Raw genomic sequence first — 16109 nt, 5'->3', positions numbered from 1 at the left:
GAATAACAAAATTATAGAGCATGGGTATGTGTGTGGAAGGTGTTGAGTGTTATGGAGAAAGATGAACAGGGGAGGGTGAGTGGGATTGGTGGTTCCAGGGGTGAGGGTGGGGAAGTTGCCATGTTAAATTGTGTAGTGGGTGGCCTCATCGAGAAGGTGGCATTTGATCAAAGACAAGGAGACCTGGAAGGGAGCCCAGCAGGTAGCTTGGGGAAGAAAGTTCCAGGCAGAGGAGGTGGCCCAGTTAAAGGCTGGGGGTCACCCACTCGTTTGAGGCCAGTGTGGTCAAGCAGAGGGATGGAGGGGAGGGGACAGCTTCTGCAGGACTTTGCTGGCCTTCGAAGCTCTTTGACTTTTGTGTAGGAGGGTCCGAGATGAGCAGCGCATGGCCTGACTTCGTTGCTATAGGGCTCGCTGTCCGACTCCAGGGGACAAGGGCAGAAGCAGGAGGACACAGAAGTGGACCACAGGGAGAGGAGACAGTGCCTGTAGGAGGCGGTCACGGTGGAGGTGGGGACAATGGTCAGGTTCTGGATGGACTTTGAAGGTAGAGCCAACACCTTCTTGACAGGTTGGAGTGGGGTGTGATGGAGAGAGAGGCGCTGAGGATGACTCAAGGATTTCAGTCGAAGCACGCAAAGGATGGATTGCCATATACTGCGTTGGGACGGCCGTGGGAGGAGCGTTCTTTCCCATTCTCTTCCTCCCACACCCCTCGCCCTACTCCCTTTTCCCTCTCAGCGCAGACTTGTGTGCAGGCTCTGGTTCCAGGCAGAAGGAGGAAGGGTCCTCTGGTCCCTCATCTCATGGCAGAGGAGGGTAGAGGAGCAGGGCGAAGCCTAGGGCCTGGGCCCCAGCTAACAGTCAGGACACAGCCTGCTTCTTTGAGTCAAGGCAAGGCCGGGAGGGGGAGACACAAACTGAGATTCTCTGACGGGAGGCGAGGCCTTCTTGCCAGCAGGCTTTGGGGTTTTGGGCAAGTTTATGGCCCCAGCTCAGACTTAACAAATCCATTCACCATACATCATCTCCAACAACTTGTTTGGCTAAGAGTGTAAACTCTCCCTCTGATAGAAGATGTTTATGCAGGTTTTCAAACAAACCTCCAGGTCATGACCCCTCTCTCAGCAGCGTCAACACAGCTGCCGGTGGTCCCCTCCCACAGTTGGGCCCCTCCCGGGCACAGCAACGTGAAGAATGTGGACAGTACCTGGCTGCTTCCAACCTGGTTCCAGCCCCTTCCTCCTTGCCCTTGGAAAGGGCAGAAGATACTGGGGGGCTCTGGCTTCTGTGTTAACCGAGGGCCCTGTCCCCTGGCCCACGGCCTCTTCTGCTGTCAACCCTCAGCTCCTCACCTACGGAAATGGAACTTCTTGTCCCCCCGGCTCAGGTCTCCTTGAGAAAGGCGGCAGTTGTAATGTAGAGAGAGTGCAGAGAACCCGGAACGGGGCACCTGGCAGACCCAGCCTTTCCTCCTGGCTTTGCCATGTAGCAACTACGTGACCCAGGCAGGTGACATGCCTTTTGGAATTCCATTTCTTCTTTGTAGCATTGGCCTGTTAGCTGCAGGCTTGGTGCGCCCAGGTCTGGCAGGCACTTCTGCTCACCTGGCTCAGAGGCAAGGGTTCTGGCCTCACTTTCACAGCCTGGGTTTTGTTTCCTGTTTGTTTTTTGTGACTCTCCTATTTCTGTCTCCTCCTGAGAACAAATGCCTGCTACAGGATAGTGAAAGTCTAGAAAAAGAGAAAGGCTCTTATTAAGAAATAAGATGCTGTCACAAACTGATGGGAAAAAAATACTAAGTACACACACCCACCCCCCCCCCCCAACATTAAGGCCTCCTGAGAAATACTCTGGAACCACAGGGGGTGGGGTGGGCGGGAGGCAGCAGTGGGTCAGCACATTGGTGCATGAACTTCTCAGTCCTTCCCAAGCAACATCAGGGTGAGGTGGCAGGTGGCTTTCTCCCAGCAGTGGGACCCTACTGTCCCCTGTCCTGAGCCTGTTATAAAATAGGGTGCAAACCCCAACTCACCTGCCTAGAGACTGTGGGGTTTATTCTTCATAGTTACAAGCCCTGGGCAAAGAGGGGCCCTCTCTCCCATCCCATGGGAATTCTGGGCCCAGACGCACTCCCCTCCAGTTACACCCAGCCGAGCCAGAGCGCCACCCACTTTTCCTTTGGGTGATGAGAATTCAAGTACAGAAGACTCAGTAGGGTTCCTCCTTGTGTCCTGGACTCGTCCCTGCGCTGACTGCAGGGTGCGAAGCCTTCCCAGACAGAGCTCCCTAGCCCCTTGATCCGTCGCTCACTCAACAAGTGTGTGTTAGTGTCTGCCAGCTCCAGGCACCAGGCATGGTTGCCAAGTGACAACCCACAGGCTGAAACTGAGCCACAGATATGTTATATTTGACCCACACTACATTTTTAAAAATTTTGAATTAACTCTCAAAGTTTAAAAAGTTTGGAAATTACATCTAAAAATCTGATTTCCAGATTTCTTTTGGATAATTGAAAAATCTAGGAACACTGGGCCATAATCCCATATGACCACATTCAAATGGCAGCCCCTTCCTTGTAGGACACAGGCCTCACCGCTCCCTATTGCCTCCCTGATCCACCTGCTACTCACTGCACTTGTTGGCCCCTGTGGACAGTTCAGTTTTCCATCCCTGTTGTAGATGAATAACAAAGCTAACCTCCAGCACTTACTATGCGCCAGGCTCTGTTCTAAGTTCATTGCACATATGAGCTCATTTCAGCCTCACAATAACAATAAGGTAGACACTATTATTATGCCTGTTCACTTAAGGAATATTCACTGAGGGCCCAAAGCTGCCAGGCACCACTCTGGCAGTGGAGATGCAGCCAGGAACAAACAGGTAGAATCCTGCCTTCATGGAGCTTCCCTTCTGGTGAGGCCGCAACGGCACTCAGAATAAACAAACAGTAAGTCAGAAGGTGTATGTGTGAGGGAGAAAAATAATGCAGGATAAAGAGTTTGGGGCGTGCTGATGGTTCGGGGTGGGATGTGCTATGGTAAACAGAGTGGCCAGGATAGGACTTCCTGAGAAGGTGACGTTTAAGGAAAGCCGTGAAGGAGGGAAGGATTAGGAGGAGAGCGTTCTAGGCAGGCAGAGGTTAAGGAACTGCCTGGGGTCACACAGCTAGTAAATTGCAAAGCTGGGATTTGAACCCACCTGGCTCCTAAGCACTGCATCATAGGGCTCAGTGAAAGATGCCATCCGTGCCCCTGAGACCCTCAGAGTTAAGGCAGAACACAGGCGGTGGACTCAGAGTCCACTTAGTCCACTCTTGGAGTCTCCTAGCTATTCTTAGAGAGGTAGCATTGGGGGTGCAGGAGGGACGGGCAAGGGACAGTGAGGAAGGCTTCTGCCCAAGGCTTCCACTCTGAATGTTCTGACCTCCTGTCTTTTCTTCCCAGAAGGCCACAGTGTATTGACCACCTGCTGTCAGCTCTTTATTTTAATCTCAGGGGGATTCTGGGAGCTTGCCCCCCTCCCCCACAAGCTCCTGGCTCCTCCTCCCTCCAAGTATTGGGGTGAACTGGCCACAAATCCTCCTAATCCGCCAGCATCTCAGCATCCGCCTCCAGTGGCACCCAGCCCCGGCAGCCGGGAGACGACGTTGCTCCCGCTCACCCACCTAGCGGCAACTGCCCTGCCGGGCCCACGCTGCTGCATCCATGGGGAACAGCAAAAGCGGGGCCCTGTCCAAGGAGATCCTGGAGGAGCTGCAGCTGAACACCAAGTTCACGGAGGAGGAGCTGTGTGCCTGGTACCAGTCCTTCCTGAAGGAGTGCCCCAGCGGCCTCATCACCCGGCAGGAGTTCCAGAGCATCTACTCCAAGTTCTTCCCCGAGGCCGACCCCAAGGCCTACGCCCAGCACGTGTTCCGCAGCTTTGACGCCAACAGCGATGGCACCCTGGACTTCAAGGAGTACGTCATCGCCCTGCACATGACCACTGCGGGCAAGACCAACCAGAAGCTGGAGTGGGCCTTCTCCCTCTACGACGTGGATGGCAACGGCACCATCAGCAAGAATGAAGTGCTGGAGATCATCATGGTCAGTCTCGGCTTACCCCTTTCCGGCTGCACGGGACTGGGGTCACCCAGGGTCAGGGCCCCCTGCTGCTGCTGCACAGGAGGTAGCCGCTGGGGGCGCTGGAGGGTGGAGTGGGGATCCAGGCTTTGTGACTCAATGGTTCTGGGAGCAAGGTGAGAAGGGATCTCCAACATACTATCAATATAACCCCTTTCACTTTCCTCCTAAAGAAGAATCTGGGATTTCCTATTATTTACACTTTTTGTTTCCTTCCCTCCTTCCTTCCTTCCTTCCTCTCTTCATTAAGATGTCCTTCAAAACCTTCAACACTACGCATTCGGATTTCAGATTCTTTCACAAGTGATTTTTAACATACAACGTGTTTCAAATATCCAGTAGAAAGAGGCCAAAGTTGGGGGAATCTGAATCTGTGTTCTAGTCCGGGTTGTCTTCACGACGTGTGGCAGGTCACCTCCCCCTGTGACTCTCAGCTTTCTCCTCCGTCACCTGTCCTAGATGGAACCACCAGATCCTCAGGGTCCTCGCAGGCCAGCACACATTCTCCTCTCTGTCCATATTGGCCCAGCGTCAGATCATTTATTGTGAAGATTTTACATGTCTTGAAAATAGTTTTATTTGATATATAAGCAATTCATGAAATTTAGAAACATACGCAAAAGAAAATGAGAATTGCCTTTAATTCCATCATCCAGAGAAAATTATTGTCAACATATTGGTATAACCCTTTCCAGTCTTTTATCTATATATTTTTGAATAACTTTAGAACAATGATATATTCATATGTGACTTTTATCATACTTTTTTCAGTAACTATTTTATTATGAATATTTTCCATATCAATATATGTTCTTCAAAACCATTTTTAATAGCTGCTTAGAATTCCATCTTATGGAAATGCCATACAATTATTGCCCTATATTCCTACATTTTTCGACAACTAGGATGTTTCTATTTTTCTCTATTATATCATCTGTATTTCCCTTCATTTAGTATCTTCTTACTCGATCTTTTTTTTATCCCCCTACCCCACGCCACTTGCTTTATTTCTCTAATTCCCTTCCTGTTAAGAGGGAGAAAGCTTTTCATATTATAGATAATTTTAGATGCATTTGTAATCCTGCTTTCATTTGCATAATTCTCCCACCCTTATTAGGAGAAGCCATAAATAAAAGAGCCAAGCACCAGCTTGTGGTAGTGGACTCTGCTTGGGCCTCCCGTTATGGGCAGGTGTGTGGGAACCTCCAGTAGAGCAAGATCCCCTGGATTGGCAGGTGGCCTGGGAGAGGGACCACATCCTCAGAACCACCTAAAGGATGCCAGCCCAGCGGAGGCCTACGACTTGGTGCTCCCTGAGGAAAAGGAGGAGGGAGAGAACGGGAAGGAAGGAAGGGAGAGACCAGGAAGGAAGGAAGGAAGGGAGAGAGAGGGAAGGGGAGGGAGGCGGGGAGCATCCACAGCTGAGGCTGTGCAAGGTGGCGCCAAGGCTCCCTTACCCACCAGATCACAAGGTCACTGGCCTGGGAGTCAGAAATTATGGGTTCTAGTCCCAGCTACGCCACCAACCAGGGGCTTGGGAAAACCATGTAACGTCCCAGGGCCCACGGTGAGGATTTGATGGTTCTTTCTTGGTTCTTTCATCGAGGCCCCAGTCTGTCCTTGGTGTTAGAAGCAGAGTAGGGCAGGCAGCCAACCACTCCCACCATTTAGCCATGGGGCCTGCACAGAGTTCCCAGGGCTCAGGACAGAGAGATGAGTTAAGGGAGCCACTTATACTTCAGTTGCTGGGCACCTCTGGGCTCTGAGCAGAGGCAGCCGAGGCTGCTGCCCCAAGCTGCTGGGTTTGATTTCCTGCTCCTCTTGTCGTAGCCTGGGGGGCTAAGAGGGAACTTCTCACAGCTGTTGACCTTCCCTCCAGGCTAATTTCACGCACCTTACTGCCCCTGCAGGGCTGTGGTCCCAGGTGTCTCCAAGGTGCCCTCCCAACTTCCACCCGACACCCCTGCCTGCTCCAGGAGCCCCCTGCAATGCTGAGGGTGCAGGCTGGGGCAGGCCCGGGGCCACCACCTTGAGTGTCCATGCTGGGCCTGGCCAGCCCTGGAGTTATTGAGCTGGCAGACTCAGTCCACTCAGGCTGGAGGGGCACGTGGGGACCACCTGGTCCCTGTCCCTGATCACAGGGCAGGAGGCACTTCCTGCTTTGCCCCGCATCGCACATCCAGCTCCTTTATTACGAGAGTAGAGGGAGGTGAAGAGGTTCCTTGAGCCTAACACTAAACCTTTCCCTGGCCCCCTCCCTGAGTGGAGGGTAAGTGAGGGGCTTCCTGTTTTCCAAAGGGAGACCTTTAGAAAGTTCTGGTTGACGCCTCCCCTCTCCCTCCCCCAGTGCCTGGGACGCTCTCCAAGGCGTTCCAGGAACGAGGAGGTGACTGACGTGATGCAAGCCTGGAGAGTCTAGAACCAAACTGCTGGGTGAGGACCCCCACTCTTCTGCTCCTAGCTCGGTGACAGTTAGTCGTCTCAGTTTCTTCATCTGTAAAATGGGGCCAACAATGCCCCCCTCATAAGGTTGTTGTGGAGGGTACATGTGAACGTGTTTAGAAAAGTGACACACACTCGACAAATGTCAACCGTATCACCATAGGCCAACTCGGCTGGGCAGGCTCCGTACCCCACCGGCCCAGAAGGAGCCTCTGGATGTTCCAGAACTTCCGGGCAGTAGGGCTCAAGGTAGCAGTTCCCAAATGGCAACCTCAGGACTGCTGTGGAATTACCATCAGGAAGCTTTTTATTTCTTATTTTCACTTAAAATGAAAGTAATATGTCTACATGGTCAGGAAATTCAAACAGGACAGAAAGGGACAAAATAAGAAGTGGAAGCTTTCCTCCCCCCTCCCCCCACGTTCCTGTCCTGTCTGAGGATCTCAAAAAGACAGACGCCCTGGCCGCCCTCGCAGGTGCTTGGATGCAATCGGCCAGGCTGGGCCCTGGGAATCTGCATTTTAACCTCTGCCAGCCACGTGTTCCCCGGGGTGGCCAGTCCCTGCTGCTCCTTATGACGAGTTCTTTCTTTTATTTGGTGCAGGCGATTTTCAAAATGATCAATCCTGAGGACTTGAAGAACCTTCCAGATGATGAAAATACCCCGGAGAAGCGAGCTGAGAAGATCTGGGGGTTCTTTGGAAAGAAAGATGATGGTGAGTTCCTTCTCCTTCATAGCTTTTGATTTTACAGCTGCAGGCTGCTTCCTGGAGACCCCGGTGAGATTTATCCTGAGTCCCAGTGCCCAGGCAGGACAGGGAACAGCTCATGCACTGCGGGGCTGTGTGAAGGGCCCTTGAGGGGAATGAGCAGAAGAGTCAGCAGGACCCATTTCTGCTGCTGCTGCCACTCTGGAGCTGCCGCTGCTGGTGGGAAACGGCGCCACATCCCGCTGGCTTATAAAACTCCGTCGCTGCCTGAGGCTCTCTGGGGGATTAGGAGAGCTCTAAATTACCAAGTGCTTGAGGAAAAACACCTTTTGTTCTAAGAGTCGGCCCACAGTGAAGGAAGAGATGGTAAAAAGTGCAGGCAACAGCTCTTATCAGTTTGTATGCAAATGACGAGTTTAGAGGAATTGCAAATTATTTCTTTCTGAAGGAAGTGCCTGGTTTTTAGACACGTTGGTTTCCTTTACTTGTTTTTAAAAATACTTTCTGCACAGCTAGGACCGGGCAGACTTCAGCTCAGTCTGCGTCTGAATTAGCATCGAATCCCAAGGAAGTGGGACCTCAGTTGAAACGGTTTTACTTTAGGAAGTTAATTTGGGTATCTGAGAAGCACTGCCAGACAAGATGAGATTTAAACCAGATTACAAGAGATTTATTAGGGGAGAGGACTGCCAGGGAAAATGGGAGGGTTCTAGGAGAGGCTGTAAAGCCGTCAGACTGCAAAGCAGATCGGACCCCCGTGGGCAGAGAGGCAAAGAACGAATGTTGGGTAAGGAAAGTCTTAGGCTGCAGAGCTGTTCTAAGAAAGTTTTGGCAAAGCCCACGGGGCATCCTCGAGCCCTCTTCTTCCAGGAGCTGACCTGTCTCAGTACTCTGCCCCGCTTAGCCTTTGGCTGGGAGCAGCAGTGGGGAGTGTGGTCTTGCATTGAAAGCGATGATGGAGTCCAGACCTGGGCCGCTGGGGCCGCTGGGCATGATGCTCGTGGCCAACCCACGAAGGATGCAGTAGAGGAGTTGGTGTCAGCGGGTGCTGCAAACTCACATGGCCAAGGAGGCAGATGATGAAAGTGAGAGAGGTGGACAGTAGCCCTACTAAGTGATAGGGACTGGTAAATAGTGGAGAGTGGATGTCTGGTCTGATGGTCTCCAGTTAATTGTTGCCACGTGGTAACATGGAGCCCTCTGGGGCCTCATCATCTGATTTTTTAAGAGAAGCCAGCAATCGAGATTTTTAAAATCTGACGTTTCTCGAATGATGAAACACTATGTGGCCCAAACACATCAGAGGGGCCAATGTTGGCCCTTTTGTGGTCTCTGGGGCAGTCTCTTACCAGGGTTCCAGGGGACAGGTCTGAGTAGGACGTTAAGTAAGGGTGGGTAGAGATGACCCTGGCCCCGCTAATCTGCAGTCCAGGAAGAAGTCACAGAAGTGAGAAGGTCATTGGCACTAGGGCTGGAACTAGGGTCAGGCAAGTGAGGTGCCGGGGTACCAAATTTAAGGAGACACTTGTTGTCAGGTGCCGGCCCTGAGCTCGCACCACCCTGAAAGTGAGCGCCTCCTTAAATTTGACAGGGTTGGCACCTCACTTGCCTCATCCTAGTCCGGCCCTGATGTCACCTGCCCTTTGAGCGCCTTCCTTCCCTCCTTGTTTGCGTGGATCCTGGCTGCTTAACCACCTCCCTGTGCCACCTCAGCACATTGGCTCTTTAACCCCCTTCATGGTATCCCTCTGGGTCTGCCACGTGTGGAGCCCCCTGTTCAGCTACTTGCTAACCTGAAAATGGACCCAGGTGAATGTCACAGGTGGCGGTGGTGCTGGGGGCTGACGTGTGACTCCTGCCAGGTGACGTGTGTGTGTGTGTTCACAGCGCCCACCTGGAGACAACGCCTCCCTCCAGCATCGGCTCTGATGGTGGGAGGTTCAAGCTGTGTGAGGCTGATAGGGTAGCTGGGACTTTAAAGCCCAAATTGCACCACCCAGACCTGTGTAGGGAAGCAGCCTGGATCCAAACCCAGGAGGGATTAAGGATGCCTGAAAGGCCTGGAGCATAAGCCAGCGGAAACCCATTTCAGTTCAGCCAAGCATTGATGAGCACCTATTGGGTGCAGGACTATGAGCAGAACCACGAGCAGAAAGGAGCCCCTGTCTCATTCTAAACTTATTTCTACATGGGACGCTCTTCTCCATCAGACCAAGAGTTTCCTGCGGCCAGGGACTTTCTCTCACTCCCTTCTATGCTGCACCCTGCCCCCTGCCCTCTGTCCCCTGTGGTGACCTCAGCCCCGTGCACGGTGGCTCTGGCACAGGGGAAGGGCTCTGTGACTTGCCCTTAACTGGATGGAACAGAAGACAATAGTTGGAGGCAAGACTCTCTCCATCCCAAGTGAGGAGGCAGACGGGGGGATGCAGAGATGCATAAGGAAGAGTGAGGGTGGAGCTGTCAGCCGAGAATCACAGCGTCACGGGGCTGCCCCTGTGCTGCCAGGGGGCAGAGAGCTCTCCACAACCCGGGCTCTCCCTGGCAGCACACTAGACCCTGACCTTTCCCTCCCTCCTCCCTGCGTAGATACTGTTCCCTGCTTCTCAACTGAGACTCTGCTCTGCTCAATCCCCAGGAAGTTCCCCCAGACCTGGAGGCTTGAGACCTGGGGTAATATACAAAACAATTCATAACCAGCAGGGCAGAGGCACCAACCAATCAGAAGAGACACACAGCACTGGACTGCATCCTGGAGGCCCTGGGCAGGGCCAGTCCTTAACCCTCTGGTTGCTGGTTCATGGGGAGGGCCAGGGGTCCTGGGGAGAGGGTGGGTATCTGGGGTGGGGGTGGGGGTGCCCCCGGGGGCACTGAGACTCAGTATTTTCATAATGGATACATCCATCCTGGGCATGCTGGCCAATGTCAGCCTCGTGGCAGCTTGAAACAGCCAATCCTGAATCCTGACTGTAGTGTTTTTTCCCCATGCACAGATAAACTTACAGAGAAAGAGTTCATCGAGGGAACGCTGGCCAATAAGGAAATCCTGCGACTGATCCAATTTGAGCCTCAAAAAGTGAAGGAAAAGATAAAGGAGAAGAAACACTGATGCCAACTGCTCGGCTCTCCTTCCCCTCATCACTCGCAGAAACACACACACACACACACATGCACACACGTGCACGCACCCCAGGGGCCACAGAGACCCCAAACCCCACAGCACGTTAACCCCCAGCACAGCTCCCTGCCAATCGGAAGCGTCGTTAGCAATCCACCGCTTCCTTCTTCCTTCTGTCTTCAGGCTTTCTTCTTCCCTCCCCTTAGACCCACCGCCTCCCCTCCCCCTGCCCGCCAGCCCAAGCCTCCGAGATAATCCCGGGATTAGGTCACAGGAGTCCTAAATGTCAGCCCCGTGTAAGCTCCTTTGAGGATTGCTGGGTAAGCAGGATCCAATAAACGCAAGAGGAGCTGGCACACGGCTGGCTGGTCGTTCTTGAACTGGAAAGGAAATGATTTCTGTCGGCTCAGCCTCTAGACAAGGATGTACTGCCATTGCGTCACAGGCCGGGTGCTGGGACTGCCGTGGGGCAGAGGACAGATGCGGCCCGCTCCCGGGGAGCTCAGGGTGTGGAGGGGACTAGAGACCTGGAAGAAGCCATTATAAGCAGGGAGGTTGCTGTGGAGACGTCAAAACACTGTGGGAAGATATGACAGGTAGGGCTGACTTGTCCAGAGGCCAGAGAAGGTGTTCCTAAGGAAGGGACATGTAAGTTAAGACCCAATGGACTGTGGCCAGGGAGGGGGCGAACCGCCTTATCTCAGAGGGAAGCCCACGCAGACCCAAGGCAGGAATGAGAATTTCAAGTTCCAGGACTATGAAAAGGCCCGGGGATCCACAAGCAGAGGGAGGAGCGAGAGCAGACTGTGAGTTAAGCCAGGAAGGGAGACAGGGGCCAGACCGAGAGAAGCCTTCCCTGCAGCCCCTGGAAGACTGGGCTTCACCGTGGGGGCCATGGGTACCACTGTGCAGTTTGAAGAAGGAGGGATTTATGTAGGTAAGAGAACCCTCTGGGGTAGAAATAAATGAGAGACCCAAGACTAGAGTCAAGGAGCCTAGAAATTACACTTTCATAGTCGCCAGGGTGGCCTGGGCCAGGGGAACAGCAGTGGGTGGAGAGAACAGACCGCTCTGGAGGTATCTAGAAGGTAGAATCCACCTGACTGGCTGCAGGAGGATGACAGAGGGACGAGGATGGCACCCAGGTTTGTGGCTTGAGTGCTGGTGAATGGTGATGCCATCTACCAAGATGGGAAACACAGGGAGGGTTGTTGGATTCAGGGGTAATGACAAGTTCAGTTTTGGTAGGGTGCGAGGTGAAGACAGAGCCACTGATGTCCCTGAGGCCTCTCATTTTAGAGACAAGGAAGAGGAGGCCCAGACACAGGAAGCAGCTAGCCCAGGGTCAGCCAACTAATGAGCAGGGGCCAGGCAAGCACAGCCCACTGGCCCACACTGCCTCATCAGATCTCCAGGACCTGGGACACCTGAGAACTCACTCTGTCAGTGGGTTCTCCAAGATCGTTGGGTTCATTGTTTTGAAGGTACATTTATTCTCCAGGCTTAACTTCCAAGATGAGGTCAGAAAAATATACAGATGTCCTGGACAACTGAGCAACCTGTGTACAACCCCCTGAGGCAGAGGGGTCTCTGTTTGCTGGTATTGAGGGTGACTCCCCCCACCAGCTTTAGCCACAGCCATGGCACAATCACCACCACCAGAGAGCACTGCTCTTTGCGGAGGGCGAACTTGAGAGTGATCCTAACACTTACGTGTGGGGCATTTCCTATGACCCGGGCATCCTGCTAGATGCTCAGCATTATTTCGTCGATGGAGACAGAATTATCCCCATGGTATAGATGGTGACATTGATGCCATGAAGTGCGAGTAGGATTTGGTATGTAAGGCAGAGTCCCTTTGATTACACCAGGTTGCCCTGATAGTTTGACCTGGACATGACAGGACAGAGAATTCTGGATCACACGACATCGGAGCTGGAAGGGGAGGGGAATTTGATCCGGAGGTTCTGGGAGGAGGAGGCACTGCTGGCGACAAGCCTCCAGTGTCAGACGTAGTGGGTTACCCGGGAGGCAGCTCAGGGGGAGAAGAGGGACCTTGGGTCCAGCTCAGGGTGGTCTAGCTATAGAACCAAAGGGCGCCATTCCTCACCCTGGTGCTCTTCCCACCACCCCACACTCTGCCCTGCATGAGTGAGTCTGGTTGGTTGGGGCATGGGGCATGGGGTTCTCTCTGAGGTCAGGACGGGGCATACACACTGCAAAATAACCTTGTTGGTCTGTGGTTCAATAAGAGAGATAAAGGGCCACTGGATCTTCTATTGGCCAGTGGAGAACCAAAGAGTGATAACCTAATTCACACATCTTCTGTTAGCTGGGGGTGGCAGGGCCACTTGGGCTGGGGTCCTGGACAGCTCTAGGCCACTCTTTGGGGAAGATGCTGAGAGAAGCCAGAAGCAGTGTAGAGTCCAACTTGACTGAAGAGAAGAGAAGGAAGTAGAAGTGGTGATGAGCCATGTCATCAAGACTCTTCCAGATGCAAGGGACAGAACACCCAACACGAATTGTTGGGGCACAAATAGGAATTTACTGACATTTAACTGAAATTTCAGGAGTAGCACTAGCTTTAGGTCTGGCTTCATCCAGGGGCTCCAACAATGTCTCAAGGTTCTTTCTCCATCTCCTCGGTCTGCTTTCTGCTGTGGTGGCTCACTTCTCAGGCAGGCATTTCCCTATGCTGGCAAGATGGCCACCAGCAGACCCAGGCTGACTTCTTCATGATTCCAGTTTCAGCAGAAAAGAGAAAATGCTTTTCTGTCAAGAGTCCCAGCCAAAGTTCTATGACTATCTCTCATTGGCTCTGATTGGTTTTATGCCCATTTCTGACCCAATATCTGGTGCCAGGAGGATGTCGTGCTTGAATTGCCCAAACAGATTTTCTTGTCCATCCCTGCAGCTGAAGATGGAGTTGAGACAACTCAAACATCATGGACTGAGAGCGGGAGAAGTGTGGTTTCCAAGAGAAAAATCTGGATGCTATTAGTATAAGACGGGTAGATTGTAAGAATAGATGTCCACTATAGAGACTTTGGGAAGTCACTTTGCATCTCTGAATTTCTGCTTCTTCACACACATGTAAACTCAAGGGCAGAAAGGAGTCTCATCAAGAACAGTAATCCAAACTGCTCTCACGGGATCCCAGCCTCTCATGCAGTGTCCCTCAGGTATTTCTTAGCATCCTCAGGAGGCATCCCCCACAGATTCACCAATAGGTCTCTTAGTGCCAGGTGCCATTGCTGCCACCAGGCACCGCATTCCCACCACAACCAAGGCTACAGTGCTCCTGACATCCCCAAGCTGTGTGTTGGGCTGCTGGTGTGACTTCTGGGCTAGAATCTGTTGGAGGGACACCATGGGGTGTGGCATTGGTCATGGAAACAGCTATTGTCATTGCCCCCTGGAAACAGCTCTTTTAGATTTTGTCTGTACCTTCTCTTTGCTCACCAGGGCTCAGACACTGTCCATGGAACCAGATGGGGATGGACACCACGCTGCCCACTCCACCTCCATTTCTGGTTGGTGGTCACACAAATTTATCAGATGAGCCAAGATAGGTCTGTGTCTCATTTTAGGCCCCAGCTGGGATGCCCACCACTCCAGAAAACCCACAAAACCAGACCAGCTACACCTACATTGATTATCACTTAAGTTGTGACAGTCAGTTGGGTCTGTTCTTATGGAAGAATGTCTAAGCTCTAAATGCTACACAGGGGGAAGCCTGGTTATCTGGACCTCAGCAAGGTATTGTCAGTTTCCAGGGGAATCTTCACCTCCTCCCCTTCTGCTTTGACCAGTATTCTCAACCTTGGTCACATATTAAAACCAATCAGGTGATATGACACCAAAAACACAGGCAACAAAAGAAAAAATAGATGGGGCCAGCCCCGTGGCCGAGTGGTTAAGTTCACGCACTCCGCTGCGGCGGCCCAGAGTTCGGATCCTGGGCACGGACATGGCACCACTCGTCAGGCCACGTTGAGGCGGCGTCCCACATCCCACAACTAGAGAGACCTGCATCTAAGATATGCAACTATGTACCAGGGGGGTTTGGGAAATAAAGCAGAAAAAAAAAAAAGATCGGCAACAGTTGTTAGGCCAGGTGCCAATCCTTAAAAAGAAAAAAAAAAAAGGAAGATTGGCAACAGTTGTTAGGCCAGGTGCCAATCCTTAAAAAAAAAAAAAAAAGGAAGATTGGCAACAGTTGTTAGCCCAGGTGCCAATCTTTAAAAAAAAAAAAAAGAATTCTTAAAAAAAAAGATAAATTTGACTTCATCAAAATTAAAAACTTTTGTACATCAAGGGACACTATCAAGAGAGTGAAAACACAGCCCACAGAATAGGAGAAAATATTTGCAAATTATATATCTTATAAGGGCTTAATATCCACAATATATAAAGAACACCTACAACTCAACAACAAAAAAACGACCTGACTGAAAAATGGGCAAAGGGCTTGAACAGACATTTCTCCAAAGAAGATACATAAATGGTCAATAAGCATAGGAAAAGATGCTCAATATCTTTAGCCATTAGGCAAATTCAAATCAAAACCACACTGAGCTACCACTTCACATCCATAAGAATGGCGATTATCAAAAAAATGGCAAGGATGCGAATAAATAGGAACCCTTGTGCATTACTGTTAGGAATATAAAATCAGGCAGTTGCCGTGGGAAACAGTTTGGTGGTTCCTCAAAATGTTAAGCAGAATTACAATATGATCCAGCAATTCCACTCTTAGGTATATACCTCCAAGAATTGAAAACAGGCGCTCAAACAGATGTTTGAACACGCATGTTCGTAGACGCATTATTCACAGTAGCTAGAATGTAGAAGCAACACAAGTGTCCACCAATAGATGAAAGGATAAAAAAAATGTAGTGCATACATGCAATGGAATGTTATTCTCCCACAAAAAGGAAGGTGATTCTGACACATGCCATGACATGGATGAACCTTGAAGACGTTATGCAGTGAAATAAGCCAGTCACAAAGGACAAATACCATGTGATTCCACTTAGATGAGGTACCTAGATTGGCCACATTCACAGAGACAGAAGGTAGAGTGGTGGTCGCCAGGGGCTGGGGGGAGGGGGTGGGGAGTTATTAACAGTAATGGGGAGAGAGTGTCAGTTTGGGAGGATGAAAAGGTTCTGGAGATGATGGTGGTGCTGGTTGCACAGCGATGTGAATGTGCTTAACCTCACGGAACTGTGCACTTAAAAACGGTTAAAATGGTAAATTTTATGTTTTGTGTATTTTAATACAATGTTAAAAATCAGGAATTTCTAAAAATACCAATGTCCAGACCCATTCAGATCAATTCAGTCGGAGTCTCTGGGGCTGGGCCCAGACAGCAATGCTTCTAGAAAGTCTCCCAGGTGACTGTAACGCTGAGATTGAGACCCACTAGGGGGGACCTTCCAGGCAACGAGCAAAGTGAGTGATCTCGAGGGTGGTCTAGAAGAGGGAGTTGCTTGCCTTCCGCCCTTTTGACCTCTGACCTCTACTTCTGACCCCCTACCCCTCTGCCCACTCCTCTTGGTCCCTGAGACAATGGACCACCTGGGTCCCTGGGCTTGATGCCGCAGCGCTTTTTCCCTCTTCTGGCCAGGAAACAGTGCCCCAGACTCCCCAGGGGTGTGAGAGACCTCCAGCCCCAGGGAGAAACAAATGTAAAAGAATCGACCGAACACAAGC

The 16109-nt window shown here is 51.5% G+C and overlaps 1 protein-coding gene across 1 annotated transcript; it reads left to right on the top strand.

Moving 5' to 3' along the window:
- Nucleotides 1-3599: 3599 nt before the first annotated feature.
- RCVRN (recoverin) lies at nt 3600-10745 on the top strand. Its single transcript, XM_008528741.2, has 3 exons — nt 3600-4088; nt 7171-7282; nt 10267-10745. Exons 1-3 carry the CDS (start codon nt 3708-3710, stop codon nt 10380-10382), a joined length of 609 nt encoding a protein of 202 aa, XP_008526963.1. The 5' UTR covers nt 3600-3707; the 3' UTR covers nt 10383-10745.
- The last annotated feature ends 5364 nt before the right edge of the window (nt 10746-16109 follow it).

The sequence above is a fragment of the Equus przewalskii genome, chromosome 10, assembly GCF_037783145.1.
Source record: "Equus przewalskii isolate Varuska chromosome 10, EquPr2, whole genome shotgun sequence".
NCBI lineage: Eukaryota > Metazoa > Chordata > Mammalia > Perissodactyla > Equidae > Equus > Equus przewalskii.
The sequence above is the reverse complement of the archived record's forward strand: the minus strand, read 5'-3'. Positions and strand labels throughout refer to the sequence as shown.

Excerpts from the sequence above, each read along its gene's own strand:
- RCVRN (XM_008528741.2), top strand. The coding sequence starts at position 3,708 with ATGGGGAACAGCAAAAGCGGGGCCCTGTCCAAGGAGATCCTGGAGGAG. Across the intron at positions 4,089-7,170 it reads AAGTGCTGGAGATCATCATG|GCGATTTTCAAAATGATCAA; the intron begins GTCAGTCTCGGC and ends TATTTGGTGCAG. Across the intron at positions 7,283-10,266 it reads CTTTGGAAAGAAAGATGATG|ATAAACTTACAGAGAAAGAG; the intron begins GTGAGTTCCTTC and ends CCCCATGCACAG.